The sequence below is a fragment of the Lactuca sativa genome, chromosome 3 (genome assembly GCF_002870075.4).
Source record: "Lactuca sativa cultivar Salinas chromosome 3, Lsat_Salinas_v11, whole genome shotgun sequence".
NCBI lineage: Eukaryota > Viridiplantae > Streptophyta > Magnoliopsida > Asterales > Asteraceae > Lactuca > Lactuca sativa.
The window spans coordinates 1,558,490-1,583,902 of NC_056625.2; the positions used below are offsets into that span (position 1 = coordinate 1,558,490).

The window sequence follows — 25,413 nt, forward strand, 5'->3', positions numbered from 1 at the left end:
CACCACCAACAACACCTATCACCACCCACCAAAACCACCACCCGCCACGACTAGCACCCACCACCACCATCACCACCCACCACCATCACCACCCCCACCAATCACCCACCAAAACCACCACCCGCCACCACCATCACCACCTACCTCCACCACCCATCATCACCACCCGCCACCACCACCAACCACAACCACCACCACTTAACAACACACACCACCATGACCACCTATCACCACCTACCACCACCACCCATCACCACTATCCGCCACCACCCACCACCCACCAAAACAACCACTCACCACAACCAACACCCACCACCATCACCACCATCAACACCTACCACCCAACCACCACCACCAATACCTACCACCCACCACCACCTCCACTACCCGCCACCACCACCACACCCATTGCCACCCACCTACCACCACTCATCACTACTGACCACCACCACCCCCACCCATCACCCACAAAAACCACCACCTGCCACCACCTTTACTACCTACCTCCACCACCTATCACCACTATCCTCACCCACCTTAATCACCCATCATCATCAACCACCACCATCCACAACCACCTACCACCTACCAACATCACCACCCACCACCACCACCCATCACCATCGTTCGTTACCACCACCTCTAACCACCACCCACCAAAACCAACACCCGCCACCACCATTACCACCCACCACCTATCACCACCACCCACCACCACCATCCATTACCACCGACCACCACCATCGATCACCATTACCCACCACCACCACTTGCCCTCATCACCCCCACCCACTACCCATCAAAACCACCACCCACCCATCTCCACCACCCATCACTACCACCCACCCACTACCCACCATTATGACCACCACCTGCCATTACCACCTATCACCACCACCCGCCTCCACCATCAATCACAACCACCTCCCTTCACGACCACCTACCACCACCACCCATCACCACCGACCACCATCACCTATCACCACCACCTGTTTCTACCACCCATCACCACCACTCAACTCCCACCACTACCACCCATCACCACCGACCACCATTACCACCCGTCATTACCACCAACCACCACCTACCACCCACCTCCACCACCCCTACAACCACCACCCATCACCACTGACCACCACCACCTATCACCACCACCCACCACCATCACCTTCACCTACCACCCACCTTCACCACCCGTCACCACCACCCCACCCACCACCCACCAAAACCACCATAAACCATCACCACCTTTACTACCAACCGCCACCCACCCACCACCACCACCTATCACTTTCACCCATCTCCACCACCCATCACCACTACTTGCCACCGTCACCTGCCACCCACTATAATCACCACCACTACCTATCACCTACCACCACCTACCATCTACCACCACCAAACATCACTACACACCACCACCACCCATCACCACTACCTGTGATTATGTGTATATAATCACATGTGATTATTTGTATTAAATCACATATGATTTATATGGATAATATTCTTTTTTGTCCATATAAATCATGTGGTTAGATACATATAATCACATGTGATTAGATATATATAATCAAATGTGATTAGATATATTTAATAACATATGTCATTACTGCGTTCCCGATTTAATATATTATTTTTTGTCAACTTTAATCATATGTGATTAGATACGTATAATCACATGTGTTTATATGTATCTAATCACATATGATTTACATGAACAATATTCATTTTTGATTTTTCATTTCAATAATATTTCTCATATATTTAATCACATGTGAGTATAAGTATTTAATCACTTATTATTAATGTAGACATAAATTTGTTTTAATATTGGGTTATTTTCATAAAAGACCTTATATTTTGACTTTTTTTTCTTTTTAGACCTAAAACTTTTTTCTTTTCCGAAAAAAACTCAATTTTTACCTATTACTTGTTATTTTAGACCCTAACAGGTCACAAAAGGGAAATTAAGTATTTTTATTTCATAAAAGACCCTACATTTAGTACTTTTTTCCAGTTTAGACCTAAAATGTTTTTTTATTTCAAGACTAGTTGTATAAAAAACGTGATTATATCCTTTTAGTTTAAACATAGACATCTATTTAAACCATGTAATTATTATGCTTACATTTATTTATGATTGGACAATTCTTTGTCCATGTATATTTATAAATAATAAAAAAAAAAAGTAGTTTTAAAAGTTATTTTTTCACTACACCAAGTTCATGTAGCTTAATTTCGCCAAGGCATAAAAAACATACTTATATTCTTTTAGTTTAAATAATAGATAACGATTTAACTTTCGCATCTTTTGGCATCGTATTGATTTACGCATGAAACATTTTTTTTAAACCATTACACTCACAATAAAATTGTATAGTATTTTTTTTTTCACGAGTGTAATATAAATAATAACAAAATGGTTTGTCCACATTTGGGAAAATTTACAGTTTCTAGCTCCAAAACCTTTTTTTATATTATTGGTTTAATTAGTTTTTCGATTCCAGTTACATAAAATAATCACCAAAAGCTAGGAGTTGCATATCAAATTTCCTAACAGCACAAAAGAGATTTTTTATAATTTTAAGATCATGAATTCAATAACCAATTGAGTACCAAACTCCTTCAAGCTTTTTTAAATTAAAATGAAATCCTAAATTTTATTTTGGTAAGTATTATGATTATACTTAAGAATCAATAACGGCGATATACAAACACCTTTTATTTGGATATTTAAGTGTACAGTATCATTTTTGTTATTTGGATTTTCAATTTATGTTTAAATGTTTCATTCCCATAATATAGTTTTATGTATTTATATGTGATGTTAATATTTTTTAAGAATGTCTTAAACTTGAATGTAATATATCTAAACAAAACTATTACGAATGTTTAGGATTAATATTGTGTATGTATTTTATATAATTGTGACATATTATTCAATAATGGGCTAATGCTATAAAATATTCTATGGCTTTGGTTTAAGGGTATGATAGTGAATGCATTTATTAACTGTTCTAAAAAAATTGATTAAAAAATTCAACCAAAAAAATAATATAGAAAAGTGAGAGGAAAATATGTCCAAACTCACGAAATAAGTATAATAGACGAACTAAAAAAGTTTATTTTATTACCAAAAAATATCAAATTAACATCAAACTTTTTATTAGCGGTAATAATAATATTTTTTATAAAACAATATATCAAGTTTAATGATATAATATATATCCAAGATAAAGTTTAATTATATATTTTAGACAAAAATAAAATTTTACAGTTCTTCTAGGTTATATTCGTTCAAAAGATAATAGATTAGATAACATTTTTTAATTTATATATATATATATATATATATATATATATATATATATTTTTTTTTTTTTCTTTTTAGATTTGGATGCTCAAGTAGAATTTGGAGCATTCCAAAAATTTGCTTCCGATCAAAAAGTACCTTATATATTTGGTCTTAAAGACTATAATCAATTTTAAAATCGAATTAAAAAAAAATATTTTGGATCTGAAATGGAAAAAACTACAAAATATAGGGTCTTTGATGAAACAAAAATACCTAATTTAGGTATTGATGATCTGCTAGGATCTAAAATAACAAGTAACTATATATAACTCCAGAATAGATAGAAAACAATAAGACAATAAACAAGTTCCAAGCAATTAGATTTTACGACAATTCAAATATTTAATATGAAATTGGTAATAAATTAATTAAAAACAGTTGTCAAGGTTACTTTCGGAATTTCATCAACACCTCCACGCTGAAACCGCCATGAGCTGGCGGTTTTGCCAGCAAAGCACTAGTGAGGAGTGCCTCCTCTCTACATGAAACCCCGACCCCTGAGCTTGACTCCTCTTCACCACACAATCCGCCTGAGCTTCTGCAAAACTACTCATAGTCACCGGAAAATAACCACCGGCTGTGAAGAGCGTCTTCCAATGTGGCATTGGCTCCGGCGACTGAAGTTTTCCGGTCACCATGCTATTGATTTGTGGCTCCAATAGAAACATTTCGATCTTGTTGGCGGTGTATGGCGGCACGTTGGCGGCATCAATGGAGTCCAATAGAACTTCATAGTACTGGAGACCCTGGAGGAGATACTGTGGAAAGGGTAGATCTGTCCTTTCATTCCCACGATCGAGGGCCACCACTATCCTTGGTGAAACCTGTTTTATGAAGTGTAAAAGGGAGGGAATGGCGGGTAAACGGGTGGAAGTTGACCAGATTGGGAAATTCACAGCAATTGCATAGTTCCCGGAAACTGAAAACGAATTAGGATCGAAAGAATCGAAGTTTACAACTTCAAGTTGGAATGAAATCCCGATTTGGTGAGCGAATTGTGATAGATTTTCGTGCATGAGGCCGAGTTCCACCGGGTGGTGTGTTGATGGTGAGGCAAATGCAGTAATCTTCAAGGAACAACCATTGTTGTTTTTCCTAGGAAGCTCTTGTATGAAGGAAGCCCATTGAGCACCGATTCCGATATCGAAATCAATGATGTGAATGTAATCGGAATCACCAAGGGCTTCAAGAAGTGTTTGATTTGAAGTAAAGTTGATAAACTGTATGATTGGAGAGACCTCAGAAAGAAGTTTATAAGCACACATCTTGAACATGCCATTGGAGAGTGTCGGATTTGGATTTGGATTTGGAATTGGAATTGGTGTTAGAAACGCCATTTGCGTTTGCAGAGCTTGTTTGAAATAAAAACCGGACCTCTGAATGGGGTTATAATTACATGATGACATTGCTGAAGGTAGCTGGTGATTGAGCCGCGCCAATATCCCTTGCGCATGAGAGAAATTTCCAGATAGCATTAGCTCAGCTGCAGCAAATAGCTGGTCACAGATAAGCTGTTTCTGCGGTGGCGATGGTGGTTCTTGCTTTGCCACTGCCATTGCTGCTATCATTGATTTCTGTTGGTGGAGTGATAGTTGCTGATTCTGTTTCTTAAGTAGAAACTCATGACTCTGATCGAAAGCAGGAGGTTTTCGATGACCCGGATGTTGTGAATTGTAATTTTTATGTGGGTTTTGAGGGGGGAGATTTAAGGGGCTGGGAGGGGCATTTTCGTCAATTTGCAACAGGGTAACATCAACGTCACCGGAGATCCACCGGAGAAGATCGTGGTCTTGCTCATGAGAACCACCGGATAACATGTCGTCTAATCCAACTCCAACCCCAAATCTTTTGTGCTGTAGGCAGAATTCCGGTGCAATGGGGTGTAGCGCCGACCAGTCAGCAAGATTTGCCACAGACTCAGAAATACGAAAACCCATTTCCTCCGGCCATTTTTGGTGAATGTTGTTTACGTTGGTGGTGAAAGAGGAGGTAGAGGTGGAAGGGCTAGAGCTCCGGCGTGTGTCAAGAACAGAGATTGGTCCTCCATTACTATTATTGCTGCCTTCTTTCGAATTCGAATTCAAATTGCTTGATTGTATAACAAGTGCAACTTCTTCATCTACCATTCCTCTCACCTATCAATTATCATTTATATTTTATCAACCACCAAAAAAAAAAAAAAAAACTAAAAATATATCAACAAATCTTGGTCTTTTTTGTCAAAAAATTATTTGTTTTTTGAAGCACTAAAAACAAAAAAAATCATAATAATACCAAGTCTTCAAGAAATATTGGGTCTTTTTTGCTCCACAAAGTTCAAAATTATTTGGTGGATTAAAAAATTAATGATCGATTAAAACAGAAAAGCAAGTTAATCACCACAAAAAATAAAGTAAATAAAAACGAGTTAATTACCCAGATATGAACATTTTTAGTGTTTTCTTTTATCCCGATATGAACATTTTGTGTGGGTTCTTTAAGATCTAAAGTACGGGTTAATTAAAAAAAATAATAATAACAAAATTAGAAGAACCAGTTTCAAGACATCTTGGGTTTTGCTAATCCAGAAATGAACATTTTTAGTGGGTTCTTCAAGTTATTAAGTATTCAGATGATGAAACATAAAAACAAACCAAAAAAAAAAAAAAAAAAAAAAAATTAACAACATAACAAGAACAAATATTCAAGAAAACTTGGAATTTGTGAAAAAAACAGAAAAGTAAAACCATATGAAGAAAGAAAATTAAGCATGAAGAAATCTTGTTCATAAGTTGAGATTTGAAGCGGAAATTAAATGAGCACAATAATTTGAATCGATGAAGAAATAAGAGGAGACAAAGCAAACCTTTTTATGTTGATCTATTATTATACATCAGCATTTGTCATTTGACCTCCATCGCCATGGGAATGTTTATTTGATTTTGGGGGTGAGCCGTGAATGTGGTGGGGTTTCAGTGTTGAGCCATGGATGGATGCGTACATCATAAATAAATAAATAAATAAAAAGCGAAATATAAAGTTCTTTCCTTGCTAGTTGCTTGCCCTTCTTTCACTCTCCGGTCTCTCTCACTCCTTCGCTTTCATAGTAAATATCGAATGCTCCCTACCAATTATGTATCCTGTAATTCTCCGTCTTATTATCTCTTTGTTTTTTAAATACAACAAATTACAAAAATAGTCCTTATAGTTTGTCAAGATTATATGTTTGGTCCCTAATTTTTGTTTTGCATTCGGACAGTCCCTATAGCTTAATTTTGTTGCATTTTCGTCCCTATCATACATAAAAAGACTATGATGCTGTTTGTTTTTCTTAAAAAACCTTTTCAAAACTCTTATTGCTGTGCGGCGCAGCACACGCGCAACACTTTTTGTCCCGCAGCAGTTTGTTTTTCGGAAGTATTCGAGGCTTAAAACCTCTACCCGTGTGCTTCTTGGGGAAACACTTATTATACCTCTTCCCACCTCTTCTCACCCCTTCAAACCTAAACTAAAAAAATCCAACCCCAAAAAACCATCAGTGTTTTTTTGTTTCCAAAAATTCAACGTGTTTAATATTACATTTCTCCATGAAGTATATTTAAATTTACATTTATGGTCCTTTACTTATATATTAAATTCTATTTTTCATCCCTTTAACATTTAATACATTAAATTTATATCTCTTTAATTCTTTTCTCTCATTTAATTTACATAAGTTAATTAATTTTAATGTTGTTTTTTAAATAAGTGTCTAGAATTTCATTTTTTTATTTTCTTTTTAAATAAGTGTCTATTATTTAGTTTATTTTAATTTTTTAATGTCTGCAGCAGTCTGCAGATGTTAATAAAAACAAACACGCTTCTTATTACAGTCTGCAGCCGTTTGGTCCACCTCTTCTGCAGCAGAGGTTTGCAAAGGTGGTCCGCAGACTTTTTGAATTTTTGCTTCGAAAAAACAAACAGCACCTATAATACTCTTATGGATATTTTTTCGATTTCTTTTATTTTCTTTTAAAAGACAAAAAATATGCCCACCCCCCCTCTCTCTCTCTCTCTCTCTCTCTCTCTCTCTCTATATATATATATATATATATATATATATATATATATATATATATATCCCCTACGTACTATGACCCCACCCCTTTTCCCCCTTAACTCGACCTTCTTCTCTGACCCCAACTCGTTTTTGTTGATGCCATTTCTCTTCCCTTGCTTGAGGAAGCTTAATAATTGTTCCGTTGCTAGAAAATCAATCATTTCTTATATATGCCTACAATGGTAGTGATGGTGTTATATAGACCATGAAATCATCGTCATGAAACCCAACAAGAAAATCGAGAGTTAGGGTCGGATGTCAATAGAGAGGAAGAACAAAAGGGATGGAAGTGATGGTGTTAGTGGTTTACTTATAAGTGATTGTTGTGTTTGTCGGAATTGAGGGATGGTAGTGGTGGGGTTAGGTTTACCGGAAAAAGAGAAATTGAGAAGAGATTGCAGCCCTTGTATAACATACACGTCTAGTTATCGTGTTATGTAAAATTTAAAAGAGAATAATATTATGAAATATTATGTAATTTTGAGTGTTGAGTTCTAACAGATAGTTTTTATTAGAATTGAAGTAAAACTATGTTTAGAATCACTCGGAAAATATTGTAAGTCTTATAAGATTCCAATCTAATGTCAAATATTGAAATTTAACGAACATATAAAATTTGAAATAAGTAAGATTTTATTATTGAAAGTTTTAAATAATCTCGTTAGAAACATTTAGGTGAAAACCTCATCGAAATCTAAGTTATAACGAAGAAGTTATGACTAATTGAAGTTTCGCGACAGAACCGGCACGACGTCATATGACATAAAAAGTAAGTTTTCGATAAACTACTTTTTAGCCCTTATGATCTATATGAAAGTCGTAGTATTCGTTAAACCGATAATTTTCATTAAAAGAACGTCCAAATCTGACTTCGTATGAAGAAGTTATGATTTTTCTAAGTTTCGGAATAGCAATAAACATCTAAAAACTCAAAATAAAGATCGAGTAATTTTTAGCCGACACAACCTAAAAGATAATCAAAGGTCTTGTCAATAGTAGTACCACGGTAAAAAGACAGACGAAAACGGACTTCGGATGAAGAAGTTATGAATTTTTAACGGACTTTTCCTGTCCCGGCCCGTTAAAAATATAACTTTAAAAATAAAGTCAAAGTTAGCCGACAGAGTCTAAACGAAAGTTGTAGAGTATCATCTCACCTATGCGTGGATATAAAGAACGTCAAAAACGGAGTTCGTATGCAAAATATATGAATATTTGAAGTTTTTAAATAAAAATAAATGAAAATTCGAAGCCTTATCCGAAGGGTCCGCCCATCGTACTTCGCACGTATATGACCCGGAGCCAGCCACGTCGACCCTTCCTTCGCGTAATGCCCTATATCACACAAGGTGACACGTCCGAGACCCGGGAACCAAGCAGCTGCCACGCCGCGTACGCTCAGTGTACTTTGAGGCTTCGGCCAGCTATAAAAGGGATGCGAGGCTGTCGTGTTTTAGGTTACAAATTCTCACTCTCTGTCACTTTCTAGCCTCTCTCAAGCCCCTCTAACACCCCGAAGTCCCGGTATCATACCCGACGCCGGAAGCAAGTCCCGAAGCCCCGAAGTTCCCGAGGAAATTATATTTTCAAGTCGAAACTCTGCCCGAGTAAGGCCGATTTTTAACTAAAATCCCCAGTTTCATCACAGAAAGTCATATTTAGAGCCGAAGTGCTGCCCAAATTATTATTTATTCCTTCGGTTATTTCACGATGAGTTCAATATATGGACAATTGTATGTTATGTGTTATATGTTCAATGTGCTTTCCCATGTTATTATGATAAGGAGCTATTCCTTTGACCACGAAGTATATGACATAAGCATCACTTAGGCACTGGTATGTAGCCTTTGGCCATTGTAACACCCATAATCAGAAAGACCAAGAAAGGAAGGAAAACCCTAAGTCAAGGGGTTAACTCATCGAGTCCAAGGAGGAACTCGACGAGTCGGAGCATGATCCGTGTCCCGGCTTAAGTGACCGACTCGGCGAGTCTGGTCTGGGTTGGGAAAACCCTAGTTCCGGGACTTGTACCCTATTTAAGCATCTCATTCCTCTTCTATCAGCCTCATTTGTAGCCCCATTGTCTAGAAGTTATCCCATGAAACCCTAGTTCTCTCTTTGAGTGTGTGAGCCAATATTGAAGGATTTTGAGTGTTCTTGAAGCCTAGAAGGAGAAGAAGGAGTTGAGGGTTCAAGAGGAAGGTTGTGGATCCAGAAGATTCATCTCTTTTGCTGTTCATTTTGGTAACCAAGTTTCCTCCTTGTCTTGTTATTTGTTAGATCTCTTCATGTCCCTCTTTATGAGATTTTGGATCAAGTATGATGCATTTCGGGATTTGGACGTCCTCAAGATGGATCCCTTCAGCTCTAGGTGTGTCTTGGCCTAGAGACCCATAAAGTATCAGTTTTTGGTGTGTTGGTAAAGCAACTTTGCCCCAAGCCCTAGCCCTAGAGTGTTGTAAGCCCATATCTCTTTGGTTCCACGTAAAGTTTGCAACTTTACGTGAGGAATAGGCTTGGGAAGAGTGGATCTAAGGTTTGGAGCCCCAGCATGGCTCGAAAAGCCACTATACGGATTAAGAACTGAAGCGACTCGGCGAGTCCTTCGAGTGGACTCGGCGAATAGTATGAAGATGGGGTTGAACTCGACGAGTTGGATGAACAACTCGGTGACTCTGTTGAAGATTGCCTTGGACTCGGCGAGTCTATTCTTGGAATCGGCGAGTCAAGTCGCGAAACCCCAAACCCTTCGAGTTAAGACTCGGATCAGTGAGTTGAGTGGGGACTCAGTGAGTTGGATAGGACAGGACTCGGAAATCGGGGCCACTACCGCCTTGCGGCTCAGGGTGTCAGCCACGACATTGGCCTTGCCCGAGTGGTAACGGATCTCACAATCGTAATCATTCACCACATCTAACCACTGACGCTGCCTTATGTTCAGATTCGACTGATCTATGAGGTACCTCAAACTCTTATGGTCCATGTAAATGGTACAACGGACCATGTAGAGGTATGCTGCCAAATCTTGAGGGCGAACACCATAGCCCCTAACTCTAAATCATGCGTCAGATAGTTAGCTTCGTAAGGCTTCAGCTGCCTCGAAGCATAAGCTATCACATGGCCCTGCTGCATCAAAACTTCTCCAATGCCTATGATCGAAGCATCATAGTAAACTACGAAGTCCTCAACTCCCTCTAGAAAGGTCAGAATTGGTGCCTCGCATAACCGCTGCCTAAGGGTCTCAAAGGCCGCCTGCTGCTTAGGCCCCCAATAGAAAACCACCGACTTCTTAGTCAGTCGGGTCAAAGGAACTGCAATCTTGGAGAAGTCCTGAATAAATCTCCGGTAATAACCCGCTAGACCCAGGAAACTCCGAATCTCGGTTGGAGACCTCGAAATCTCCCACTGCATCACGACCTCTATCTTGGCCGAATCGACCAGAATACCCTTCTAGTTGACAAGGTGCCCAAGAAACTGCACCTCGTGCAACCAGAACTCACACTTGGAGAACTTCGCGAAAAGTATCTCCCTCCTCAGTGTCTCCAGCACCTCCCACAGGTGCTCCTCATTATGCTCCTGAGTCTTGGAATAAACCAAGATGTCATCAATGAAGACTATTACAGACCGATCCAGCATTGTTCTGCACACGCAATTCATGAGGTCCATGAACGCGGCTGGAGCATTGGTGAACCCAAACAGCATCACTACAAACTCATAATGACCATATCGAGTCCTAAACGTTGTCTTCTACAGATCATCATCCTTGACTCACATCTGGTGATACCCTGACCATAGATGAATCTTGGAGAACCAAGATGCTCCCTGAAGCTGGTCACACAAATCATCTATCCTCGGAAGTGGGTAACGGTTCTTCACCGTTACTTTGTTCAGTTCCCGGTAGTCTATGCACATGCGATGTGACCCGTCCTTCTTCTTCACAAAAAAGATCGAGGCTCCACATGATGAACTGTTTGGCCTAATAAAACCCTTGTCTAGCAGCTCTTGCAGTTGCGTAGACAACTCCTGGATCTCGGGAGGAGCCAACCAATATGGTGCCTTGGCTATCGGAGCCGCACCAGGGACTAGGTCAATCCTAAACTCAACGTGTCTCTCCTGAGGTACTCCAGGTAAATCCTCCGAGAATATGTTCGGGTACTCTCGCATTACCGGTACATCATCAACTGTCGCCTTACCCTTTTCCGGGGTATCCATGATATAGGCGACGTATCCTGCACAAACCTACTGAAGGTGGCGCTTTGCCCTCGCTGCTAAACATAAAACCAGTCCGCATTGTGGCCTCTCGCCCTGGATCACTAGCCCTCCCCCGCTAGGAGTGCAAACCCTCACTAGTTGCTTCTCGTAGTCAGTCACTGCCCCATTGGGGATCAACCAATCCATGCCCACTATAACCTTATTCCAACGCAGGGGAATAGGAACCACATCTACTGAAAACTACTGATCAAATAACTGTAGCGTACATCCTCTATGAACCCTCATAACCTTGATGGTCCTGTCATCTGCTATCTCCACATCCAATGGGCAATCCAGCTCCCCTAGAGCTCCTACAAATCGCTTGCTAAGCGCGAGCGACACAAAAGATCAGGTGGCACCCGAATCAAACAGTACCAAAGTTGATATACCGTTCACTAAGAATGATCCTATAACAAAACATATAATCATAAGTAACAATAAATATCAATAAAGAGATAAGAGAAAGATACATACCCGTCACCATGTCAGGAGCTATTCGTTCCACTTCTGCAGTAAGCTAAAAAGCCCTGCTTTGTGCCGTAGGCGCCTCAGCGCGGCCCTAACAACCATCTATAATCCTCAATGTGGCAGGAAAAGGTGTTGCCACCTTCCCTACGGATGCTAAACTCAGGCACTGGGACCGCTTGTGTCCCCTCTGATTACACTGAAAGCAAATAAAATCTGATGTTATCGTGGTGGTGGTAGTGGCTGTGCAATCTCGGCTCACATGACCAGTTTGGTCGTACTTGTAGCAGCCCGAACACCCTGCCTTGCACGTTCCCTCGAGCATCCTGTCGCATTTGCCACAACAACTATGGCTCTGCTGGATCCGAGATCTGATACCTTGGGCTTCTTGCCTGAACTCCCTGACTAACCCCACTCTGGTTTCCTCTTCCTCTCCATCTCTAAATCCAACTCTCTCTCTCTCTCTCTCTCTTGCCCTAGCAATCATGTCCTCTAGCGTCTTGCAGTTGGAGTGGCTCACAAACTGGTGGATATCACTCTGCAACATCTCATGATACCGGGCGTTTTTCATCTCCCCCTCCCCCATGTATTGTGGAATGAGAAGGGCTCTCCCTAAATTTGGCGGTGATCTCCGCCACTGTTTTTGTCATCTGTTCAAGATCCTGAAACTCTCTGGCAAGCTGTTGCACCTCAATCTCTCATCTAAAAGCTCTTGAATGCCCTCCTTGATCATGCCAAAGATCACATGAGTCTGATCTAGGATACTGTGCATGATCTCAGAGGAGATGAACTCCCTAGTTTGGTCGTCTAGCTGCACGACTCCTTAGTCTGAGCCTAATCCCTCACTGGCACCTGAACTGCCAACTGGTATAGGGAGTAAATTCACCATTCTGAAAAACACATGATAACAAACATCATAATACTAATCATAACTCGAGGGATCACATACACTACAAGTTCCTTGGATTCATCTAAGCCTTCCTTGACTTGAGTACGTATCCTCTGCTTTCAGTAGTACTGTAACGACCCGTTCCCGGTATGTTAATCTATTGGTAATTGTTGTGAGTTTTGCAAGAGGAACTCGGCGAGTTCATAGCCTGACTCGCCGAGTGGGGTCGCGGCTGGGAGCACGCGTGAGCCGGGGACTCGACGAGTCCATATCCTGGACTCGGCGAGTCCATCCGTCTGGATGAAACCCTAAATCCCCGGGTTGCCCACTATTTAAACCATCTTATAGCCCCATTCTCGCCTCCCTCACCCTGTGAACTCAGTGAGAAACCCTAATCCCCCCTTGAAAGCTTATAAGTGATTTGGTGCCATTTTGTGAAGGTGTGAAGAAGGAGAAGAAGAAAGAAGCAAGGAAACGAGTTGTATTGCAAAGATCCAAGGGCAAATCTGAGTTTATTGAGGTATTTTCGGAGTTCCCTTCTTGTCATATGTTTTAATCTTCCATTAGAGCTCTTCTAAGAGTTATTTGTTGTTGTTCAAAGCCTTATGTTTGCATGAATGTCTTAATAAGTCGAAATACCTTTGGATCTGAGTGTTGGGGTGTTGTAGAGCCCAGATCTACTGTCTTTTTGGAGTTACTTTGCATAATAATCATAGATCTACCCATTTTATGCATCTTTTAGCCTTATTTCCCTTATTCATGAGGTTGTGCACGTAAAGTTGGAAACTTTACGTGGTAAAGCAGCTTATGGGACTCAGATCTATCTATTGTATGTGTTGGATTCAAACAAAATCGAGTAAAAATCAGTTGCATGGCGGCAACTCGGCGAGTCGGGAAGAACGACTCGGCGAGTTGGGTCGCGAGTTCCCGAGTCCTTCATTTTGACCAGTGTCGAGTGAATCCAGTGAGTTAGAGTGTGGACTCAGCGAGTTGAGGGTAGACTCAGTGATGGAGGGACTCGGCGAGTTGTTCATACAACTCGGCGAGTCCAAGGCAATCTTCTTAGGATCATGAACAACTCGTCGAGTTTGTTCATACGGCTCGGCGAGTCGGATGAAGATTGTCAGAGTTTTTGGATCAAGAGGGTACTCGTCGAGTCGATGCCACACTCGACGAGTAGCAGCATGTAGAACTGAGAAGTGAGAGTAGGACTCGGCGAGTTGGATGGCCCAACTCGGCGAGTCAGCCCCAAAAGTAAGTTGACTTTGGCCAAGGGTAAAAGAGTCATTTTACCCCAAGTGCAGTGTTTAGTATTTGATTGAGTGTGTTCATGGGCTTGTAGCCGAGGAGATTCAGGAGCAGCAGCCGGTAGCTTCAGAGGCACACACTCAGCCGCCAGATTACGAGGTGAGTTTCCTTCCAGTAGGAACGGGTCTAAGGCCACAATGCCGACCCGTTTAGCTAGCAGTAGTATCCGGATGTTATCCGATGCAGTAGTTAGCATGTTTGATGCCTTCGTGGCTCGAACAAGGGTATGTGTGTTCATGTTAGTGATATGTTATGCTATGATCAGTCAGCTTCGGGCTCCGGCCCGATGTCAGCTTCGGACTTTGGTCCGATGTAGGGGACAAGGTCCCAGTTAGCTTCGGACTTCGGTCCGATGTCAGTTTCGGACTTTGGTTCGATGTAGGGGACAAGGTCTCAGTTAGCTTCGGACTCCGGTCCGATGTCAGCTTCGGACTTCGGTTCGATGTAGGGGATAAGGTCCCCGTCAGTCAGCTTCGGACTTCGGTCCGATGGAGGGGGCAAGGCCTCGTATGTGCTTGATATATTATTGTATGGTATGTGGTAATTTGGGGGAGCTCACTAAGCTTCGTGCTTACAGTTTCAGTTTGGGTTTCAGGTACTTCCGCAAGCAAAGGGAAGAGCTCGGGATGATGGCATCGCACACACCACCGCCTCAGCTTTAGCCTGGGATTGATTTAGATGTTTGATCTGATGTAGTATGATACAGTTTTTTTCCGCACAGTATTTTATTATGTTTTGGAATACATCACGTATGGTTTTATTATATGATGCTCTGATTACAGTTTTGATTATATTAGAAACAAAAATTTTTGGGTCGTTTCAAGTACGGGCCCATACTACCTTCCACATCTATCTGTACTTTCCTCAAGAACTGCCTTGACTCCACAAAGTCCATTCTACTACTACTGCTTCATGCGCTACTCTCATCCTAGGCTTGCCTTAGGGTAATCACCATCCCACTCTCCGCCATCATCTGCATCAGAAATTGCTGTTATCTTCCCCTAATTAGCTCGCGAATACTATTGCATATCACTAAGACTAGATAATTCTTCAAATGAGAGATCTTACCCTACAATGGTTGGAATCAAACAAGAGCTGTGAAATAGAGCTAGACCTAACCTTCTGAAATTATTTAGTCCTCACCACATGTAACTTAACATATTCGTTTACTAATTAGTAAAAGACAACTAGAACCCCTAAAAGCACAAAGCAAGCAACATCCAAGCATTGAGTAAACAAAATCAAGCATATACTAATTAGGCCATCATACTGACTAATCTGTACTAGCATGCAGTTCATAAAGCTGATACACATATAACAGGCACATAAGGCATCCTTCCTAGATCCTTAGTCCTAATCTAGCATGCAGTGTTCATAAACATATCATAACATAAACTTGTATGAGTAATTTGGGAGTACTTACTTGAGCTCAGCTGATTGCATGCACCACACCCTTTTCTGATTTTCAAAACTCTTTTTGCTTTTTCTAAAACTCTTTTCTTTTCTTAAAATCCTTATATATAAAAAAAAGTTTTTCTTTTGAAAATTTCTATACCAATTCCTTAGTTTGAGTTCAGACATAACCGAAAGTGTGCCCGAATCCCTCAAACCAAGGCTCTGATACCAACTTGAAAAATCCCAAAAATATGGTCCAAAAATTTCGTTTTTAATTCATTAAATAATCCATAAATAACATCATCATGTAAACATCATAAAACATGTATCTCCAAAAACATCACATCAACTGTCAAAATATCAAAATATCATCTCAAATATCAGAGTGTGATATCCCAGACTATAAACCTGTGGTGTGTGCCATGCGATCATCCCGAGCCCCTCCCTTTGCTAGCAGAATTATTTGAAACCAAAACTGAAAACTGTAAGCACGAAGCTTAGTGAGCTCCCCCAAACTACCACATACCATACACATAACATATAACATATAACATAAACTTTAGGACTCCACCCAACTGCATCGGGACGAACCCAGCATCGGTTTACCAGACATTGGACTCTTGCCCGGCATCGGGCTCAACCTAGTATCAGACCACGTCTGGCATCGGGCCTCGCCTGGCATAGGGCTTACCCCAACATACATATTGCATATCATATATCATAAACACATAACATAAACATATAACATACATCGGGCTTGCCCCGACATTAGACCGAATCCCAGAACACATAACACATAGCATATAAACTAACATACATCGGGCTTGCCCCGTCATCGGACCTAGGCCCGGAAAACATAACACATAACATGCATGAATCACAAAGACAGCAAGCATACATATATACTTCTCGGGACAGCCCCAACATCGGACCGAAGTCCGGAACACATACTCTACATTGGGCTAGACCCGATATCGGACCAAAGCCCGACACATACTAGCATACATAAATGGGTCGACATTGGTGCCTTCGACCCGTTCCTACTGGAGGAAAACTCACCTCTCAAACTAAATGCTAATATCGTGCGTGAGGAATCTCTGTTGGCTTCTCCCACGACTCCCTGACTAACTCTATACAATGATACTTAGTTAGAAAACAAAAAATCAATCTAAGGGTAAAATGTCCATTTTACCCCTGTTCAAAGTCAATGCTCTGGTTAAAGTCAACATTTGGAGTTGATCAACTCGCCGAGTCAACCTTTCAATTCGTCGAGCTCTTTTAAATCAGAAATCCTGAAATCACGACTCAACTCGCCAAGTCATTCCTCTGACTTGTTGAGTCCTATCGAGCTGCTTATAGTCGTGACTTGGTGAATCAACTCGTCGAGTCCCTCTACAGACTCATTGAGTTCTACCATAAACTGGAACGGGACAACACGACCCGACTCGTCGAGTTCCCTCATGGACTCGACAAGTCCTTCTGTCTATTTGGTCGTCTTAACAGATTAAGCCCTTGTTCTCTAGATCTAAAACCCATACTTCGCTTGTTCACTGGAAATGACCTTTCTAAGGGTAAAGTTTCCAACTTTACCCGTTGATAACCCTTTTTTAAGGGTTTAGCTAAAACCCTAATTCCTTTAGAACATAGATCTCGTCTAAAAAGCCTTAGTATCCCAAACAAAAGCATGAAAACCTAGATCTAGGTCCTAGATACCAGTTAAGTACGTAAAGTCTCGAGCTTGCTTCCGTTCATGGCCCCTTTGGGGCTTAAAAGGCCATAACAACATTCTTAGGATTTGCATGAGACTTAAATGGCATAAAGTTTGCACCTTTATGCCTTTACAACCCTTAATGACTCCATATCTGAAAGTATAATCGACTTGGGAAATCCATGACTCATAAGTCATGCTACTTGGACAAAATCCCCATAAAAGTTACCACAAAAAGATCTAATGAACTATATGGCAAGTTAAGATCTTGATTACCAGAAAGTGATGAGAATGGAACAAAATCCATGGATCTAGAACCTTCTCCTTGAATCTTCAAGCTCCTTCTTCTTCTTCTAGGCTTCAAGAACACATAAACCACTCAAAAATGGCTCACACACTCCCAAAATACTCTAGGGTTTCGTGGATTAGGGTTTAGGACAATGAGGTCGTAAATGAGGCTAATGGGTGGGGATTAGGATGTTTAAATGGGGTGCAAAACTCCGAAATTAGGGTTTCACCCTGGTCGGGCTACTCGTCGAGTCAGGGACCTCGACTCGCCGAGTAGGTAGCTTAAACCCCGTTCATACTCTGCCTTGTACTCGACGAGTTAGGGCCACCAACTCATCGAGTCCTTCTTTCAAAATAAATAAATAATTAAATTAAATACGTACCAGGAAACCAGACGTTACAACAATCTACCACCTGGTTGCAATGGGGTCTTTCACCCTGGAGAACTCTGGTGCCCCACATCCATGAAAATCCTTCTTCTCCACCATGTGGCATCACCATACTGAAACACAATACACAGACAATCATTATACACACGAAGAAGTTCACACTCCCAAAGTTTCTAAGAATCATCATGACTTTCCTTGTCTCGGGTAATTATCGTGTGCTTTTCAGTAGTACAGGCCCAATACTACCTTTCACACCTATCTATACCTTCATCAAGGATCGCTTCAAATCCTCCAAGTCACTTCCCTACTATTAATTACTTTACTTGCACCGTAGAGCGCCTTATGCGCTAAAATATCTCCTAGGATTTCCTAGGGTTCCCTTCCTATCACTCTCCACCATCAGCTGCAGAAGAGACTCCCTCCAATACGTTCTAACTACCTCACGAATACAACTATATGTCACCAGCACTAGATATTTTTTCAACTACTAGCTCCCATCCTACAACGGTTAGACTCAAACAACAGCTCCGCAATAGGGTTGAACCTAATCTTCTAAAATTTAGTCCCAACAACATGTAACTTAACGTATTCTCTTAATAGTTAACTGAAATCATTGGGCTCTCTGAAAGCACAAAGCAAGCAGTATTCGAGCATCGATTAGTCCAATCCATTGCATCACCTAATCATGCCATTCTATCTAACATCTAAAATCCATACTAGCATCTAGTTCTACAAGTTCAAACAACATGCATATAAAGGCATCTCTCCTAGCATTCTACCATGCAATCCTGAGTAGATCCTTAGCCCTAATCTAGCATGCAATTCTCAAATACTCATATCAGAATAATAACATAATACATTATATGGGTGTTTTGAAAAATACTTAATTGAGCTTGGCCGATTGCACGCATCGAACCCTTGGTAGAAATATTTTTAGAAAAGTCGTTTTCTCTCAAATTTTATACCAATTCCTTACCTTGAGTTCAGAGACACCCAAGAGTGTGCCTGAATCCCTCAAATCAAGGCTCTGATACCAAATTTTAACGTCCCAAAAAATATATGTGAAAATTTTTCTTTAAATCAATCAAAAAACCATTCATTCAATTAAAAATCCCATCATAGTATAAAAACATGCCATGTAATCATCAGAGTATAAAACAAGTCAAATCATGCAGAACATTGGTGGATGCGGTAGAATAATATCGAGCTCTTCCCTTTGGAACCGGAAGTACCTAAAACCATAAACAAAAAACAGTAAGCACAAAGCTTTGTGAGTTCCCAAAAATACCCTATACCATACATACATATCAGCTTGAAGTTGTACGGGTCTATTTCACCCCTGAGTCTATTTCAACTTAATCGGTGTTTTCCAACCGTACATATCTATTTACCCCTGGGTCTATTTCACCCCGAGTCTGTTTCAACTCAATCAATATTTTTTAACCGAATGGGTTTATTTCACCCCACATACAATTAGCATAGATTCATATCAGAAAGAGTCACAAAGACAACAAGCACATACATGCATATCGACAAGTGTCACAAAGACAACTATCATCCTACAAACATAATCCAGTGGGACGACATTGGTGCCTTCGACCCACTATTATATCGAAGATACTCACCTCAATCGGTCAACGAGTAGGTCTCATACACGAGCCTTTGGTTCTGAAGTTTCTCCTATTAAACATATCCAAAAACCAAACCCTAATTAGCAGTTAAGGTAATTCTCCAGCTCAACAAGTCCAAATACCAAGATAAATCCTTATTTGGGAAAAAAAACCATTTTTCCCTTCTGAGTCCTTAACCTCTCACGATTAACAAAAATTCAAATTGATCAAAATGTTAATGGTTAACCTTTCGTTGACTTACGCGTTTCGTACATCATACTCTACGCTGGGCGTAGGGTCGGATTCCAGAAAACAGGCCAAAAACGAGCTATATTGGGTGTAGCTTAGATTACGCCCCGCTTAGAAAGTTGTTAAGCCAATTTCACTTCAAGCTCTTAATCCATAAAGACAAGCCATCAAATGCTCATATTTGGTCCTAATAAACATCTAGAGTGATAAAGTTGATGACTTTATGCCTTTGCTTGGCTACATGGAATTCAAAATCAAACCCTAGCTTCCTAACTTCTTCTAATGTCCAAAATCTCTTGCATGGAAAAAAGGTAGCAACCAAGATCCCATTTTTATGCCCTAACAACCTTAGAACAAAAGAAGACAACAACTTTAAGGTTTGGAGTAGCTTTTATACTTATAAGACACTCAAGATTATGGGACAAAAAGGGCATGTAAATCAAGAATCTAAAGATATATAGCACATGGACCAACAAGTTACAAGCTTTATACCTCCCGAAGTTGAAAAATGAAATGTAGGTTATGGATCCAGAAGCTTGAGCTTCAACAATCTTCAAGTTTGGACTTATCCTTTTCAAGATGCACCAAAAATATACAATAAGGCTCATGAGTTACTCTAAGGGATTAGGGTTTCGTGTTATATGTTCAAGAGGTTTTAGGCTGGTGGTAAGAAGGGCCCGCATAGAGCAATAACCCCCCCCCCCCCCCCCCCCCCCCCCGCGTGTCCAATTAATGAGTTACGCACTGCGTAAATGACTAACTAAGCCTAGTGTAGAGTCACAATTCTAAAAAATAAATAATCTTTAACCATGAAGAAATATACCTAAGAATCGGGTGTTACAGTTATACTCTTATGTTAACAACTTAACATTTATGACCCTTTACTTTTAAGCTCCACACTAATGACCACAAGTAACCTCTATATCACTTAACAATTCATATTATTCTTGCAAAAAAAAAAAAAAAATCTAAAAACAGATTTATTAAAATTTTGAGGCTATTATTTCGTCAAAAATTGATCATACCTAAGTTTCACATAGGTAATGGATTTAGTGCCTACATCTTAATTAAATAAAAGGTAATTTAGTCATTTAGAAAAAATATAAAAGTAACTTTTGTTAAATGCTATTTGAAATCGTTTCTTATTTTGAAGCCTTTTGTTTAAGCTAAAAAGTTAGAAGCTTTTATGACAGACAAAACTTTTTTTTAGTTTTCAAATTTTTTCTGATACTGCTAAAATCTATAAACTCCTAAAGATACGTGTCGATCACATACTTAATGATTTTATTTGCTAAAAGTTTGTTAAAAAAAATAAAAAATAAACCTTTGAACCAAAATAAAAGCAAGAAACGACGATCCCTAAAATAAAAATCCAATTATTTTATGGCCGAAAACATAAATGTATGCTTTAATGTTGATTTAAAATCAAAACCGAATAGAAAATCGGATGAATTTAGACTTGATTTAAAGAACAAAGGGTAACATATTAGTCCAGAATGTAAAAAACGAATAGTATAGGGTGAGTTTATGGAATATATGAAGGGAAGCGAGACAAGTTGTGAATGTTCTAGAACTACCACATGGGCGTATCGGTGGTGTATACTGTATAATAATAACACCTCGTATGGGTCAGCGCGTTGGTCAATGTAAAGTCATGAGTCAAAGAAAGGACGACGGCAAAACAAAACACCGTTTACCATTTTTCTTTAGTTATTTATTTACTTTTAATTTTGTATGGATTAAAATAAAAAAGTACGGCGGTAAAAGGTATTGGGTTGTTAAATCTACGTACTTCTTTGCCATTTTCAAAAAGCTATCCAGGTCTAAACCTTAGATACACTTTGTAGCTTATTTGCTTTGTTCCACGAGGGGCTTTTTTTCCGTTAACGTATAGTTGATAGTATATTAAGTTTATATTTTGCAATGAGTAATTTACACAAATAGTCCCTCAGATATGGTATAATCTATGTATTTCGTCTATACTTTTGTTTTTTATTCCTCTTAATTTATTTTAGCTTTTGTCTTTAGTAGATATAAAATAACCCGATCCATTCAAACTGATTTCTTTTAAATTTTTACACTATTAATTTAAATGAAAAATTACTAACAAAATATATGGGTCTCTTTTCTCCCCTTATACCACTGATCACCATCACCACCATCAATTCCTTCTCTCCCCCCTTCCTCTTCATCTCCAACCTGCATACGTTTATTAGCCATTTATTTATTTGTAAAATGGCCAATTATATTTATAACGTGTGATACCCATTTTCATAATATGTATTAATATGTGAGAATGAGCAAGAATCATAGGAAGAAAGTGATAGATCACCATGATACGATTCCGGGAATATAAAGTTCGTTAAAAACGGAGTTTGTATGAGAAAGTTATGGTCGTTTGAAGTTGATATTAAAGTACGTTGCTATTTCAAGAAAGTCAACGAATGCCAAAGTCAAACGGCCAACTCTCAGGTCACCAAGGCGTGGTGATATACTCACCACGGAGTAGTGATGAAGTGAATCATGATGACATGTGTTAGTTACAGAGCGGCACATGGCGAGTGATGAACACATGGCGTAAACCGGAGTTTCCTCATCACCGCGACGTGACACGTCTTTTGCCATGGCGTGGCGCATCGAAGTATATAAATAGGAGTCATTTGTGCCGTTTTAAGGGTTTTGGCACATATGACGTGGGAGCGTCTCGGGAGGTGTTCCCGGAGGCTTATAACTAAAGAGTTGTACTAGTGTATGGGGGATACGAGGGTTGAGTTACGAGATTAGTTGAGGTATCTTTTATCCCGTTATTTCATAATTACGTTTATGTGTGATATTTCGTAGAGGTTTGTTAGACCCTAGTATGTGTTACTGGATTTCGTGGCATGGTGTTATTACGAACCAGATGAATTGTTAAATGTTAATTTGGTAATTCTAGAGTAAATACTCTAATTTACCAAGATTTGTTGATTGGGTTAACGGCTTATAGGAGTGGGTCGTTAGGTGATTATATTTGAAAATTTGAGTAGTTTGTGACAACTGGTTATCAAGTCTGGTTAATGATCAGATAGTTGATCACTATAGTTGATATGGTGATGAGATTAGACAAGTTCTAATGAACTTGATATATTATCCAAATAGGGTTGAACAAGTGATGAATTGGAAAGCAACACTGAGGTAGAAACCAAAATAATAGTTAGTCTTCACTAACTAACCAATTGAGTAACCTTACCTCTATCTAGATTAATGATATCTAGATATATGATAATTATTGTACATATTCAAAGTTGAGTATAATATTTGAATTGTTATTTATTGATATTGTATGAGTTGAGTATTTGTGAAAATTGAGAATTTTAGCTGTCTAATTTTGTATGAGTCATTAAATGGAATAATTAAGAATTATAGTACATTATTACTATTTGAGTAAGTAGACAAGAATGATTGAGATACATCGTTAAATATAATATTCACAACATGTATATTCGAAATATAAATAGAGTATCAAAAGATGCGTTAATAAACGAATATGATTGAGACATATAATTGTATTTTATTATAAGAGTTAAGGAGCAAGTATTACTGAGATTAATAATCGAGTATTGTCATATGAGTTAATGAGTTAGTATGTAACGCTCAGATTTTTCTACCAAGGTACACCTAAATTTATCAAACATCATTTAAAAGTTTTACAAATAATCTTAGTGTATAATGACACTCTGGCATACAAGAAGTTATCACAAGGATCACGCTGACAACAAGCACAAGATCGAGTCGGGCATCACAATAAATCTACCTGCAAAACAGATCATCACAAAAATGTAAGCCTCACAGCTTAGTGAATAACAGCTACCAAAACATAATCAAATGAATCATAAATCATACAAATAATGTAAATCATGTATATTCCACATAATTATCACATATGTAATCATTTCATCAAAGGATTCATTTCTTTAGTAATAATCTATCTATCAAATACCTGTCCAATCAATAATCAGTATCTCACTCCTATTAAATCTCATGCTCAATGACCAATATATCAAATGTGTTATATCTTCCAATCATAATATATCTATATGTTGAATGATTAATGCTTTAACACCTCAAAAGAGCTCGATAAAGAACTTCGACTGTAGAGGTGTTTAGGGTTACAATATTAAACGTAAAAATCAACTTCTTATCATGCATATATGCATGCATATTTATAGTAAAACCCTATTAGCTAATCTAGATAATCACGGATGGACAGGCCCGATCCGGATACAAACTTAAGGCCCAAGACGCAACACAAACAGACTCAACATCATTGTTTGGTTAAAATCAAACAATTTCGAAGGCAAATCAGGAGCTTTGAGTTCTTACAATATTACTTCTTCATTTTTTCTTCATGAAAATCAGAAGCCACAATCATACAGTCTTCTTGAAAATCAGTTTTGAGTTCTTATTATCTTACAATAGTTCTTCTTACAATCTTACAAGGAGTTTCTGTTTTTTAATTTTTTCTAGTTTCTTTTTAGTTTAAGTTTTAGTTTTTTTTTTTTTTTTTTTTTTTTTTTTTTTTTTTTTTTTTTTTTGCTTTCTGAAGGGACACTTAAATCAGTTTCAAAATTCAGAATGAACAATATTACAAGGAAATCGATTTATGATGTTTGAAGGCACAAGCAAATCAATTTATGTTGTCTCCTTTCTGTTTTGTTTTTTTTATTTGTATTTATAATAAGTTCTTTATTTATATGAAGTGAATCAATTTTTTTCTTTCATTCTTTCTAATTCTTATTTACTCAAGTTCAGAAGCATTGAAACAACAAGTGCTAAAACATCAACTATGATTGTAGCTTTAAAGTTTGGATTCAAAGATAGATAGAACGATTAAGAATCATCATATTTTGTGAGATCCTTGATTCTTGTTTTATTAAGTCAAGATTAATGACTTCTTGATTCTTACTTGTATAAGTAAAAAATTGTGAACAATCATGTTTAATGATCTTCTTGATTTGAACGACTAATTAAAATTATGATAATTTCTTGCTTTTTGAATAATCAAGATATCTAGATTTCTTTGATTTTTTTCTTAGGCTTAGTAATAAACACCAATTTACTTTTGTTGAATTGTTTATTATATTTATTTCTATTTTTCCTATAACATCATTGTCATCAGATAAACTGAAAATATATTGCCATAATTGAGTGTAGTTTTCAAAGTTCAATGGCTTAATATAAAATTTAAGAATAAAAATACAATGTTGTAAAAGTAAATGTACAATGCTATAAAAAAATTAAGTGTATTTAAGCAACAATTGTTTTGTTTAAAATTTTAGATTTTCTAGTTTTAAGGTATATTTTTTGTTAAATTACATAGAGTCTCCAAAATTTCACAGCTACCCTATTTTCTAGCGTCTCTGTAGTGTTGGATCAAAAAATTCAA

General features: G+C 38.7%; 1 protein-coding gene across 1 annotated transcript; it reads right to left on the reverse strand.

Annotated features, from left to right (window-relative positions):
- Positions 1 to 3,602: 3,602 nt before the first annotated feature.
- On the reverse strand, positions 3,603 to 6,449 carry LOC111892896 (scarecrow-like protein 6). Its single transcript, XM_023888978.3, has 2 exons — positions 6,204 to 6,449; positions 3,603 to 5,493 (listed from the first exon to the last, which is right to left on the reverse strand). The coding sequence occupies exon 2, from the start codon at positions 5,482 to 5,484 to the stop codon at positions 3,763 to 3,765; it is 1,722 nt and encodes a 573-aa protein (XP_023744746.1). The 5' UTR covers positions 5,485 to 5,493; positions 6,204 to 6,449; the 3' UTR covers positions 3,603 to 3,762.
- Positions 6,450 to 25,413: the final 18,964 nt, after the last annotated feature.

Excerpts from the sequence above, each read along its gene's own strand:
- LOC111892896 (XM_023888978.3), bottom strand. The coding sequence starts at position 5,484 with ATGGTAGATGAAGAAGTTGCACTTGTTATACAATCAAGCAATTTGAAT.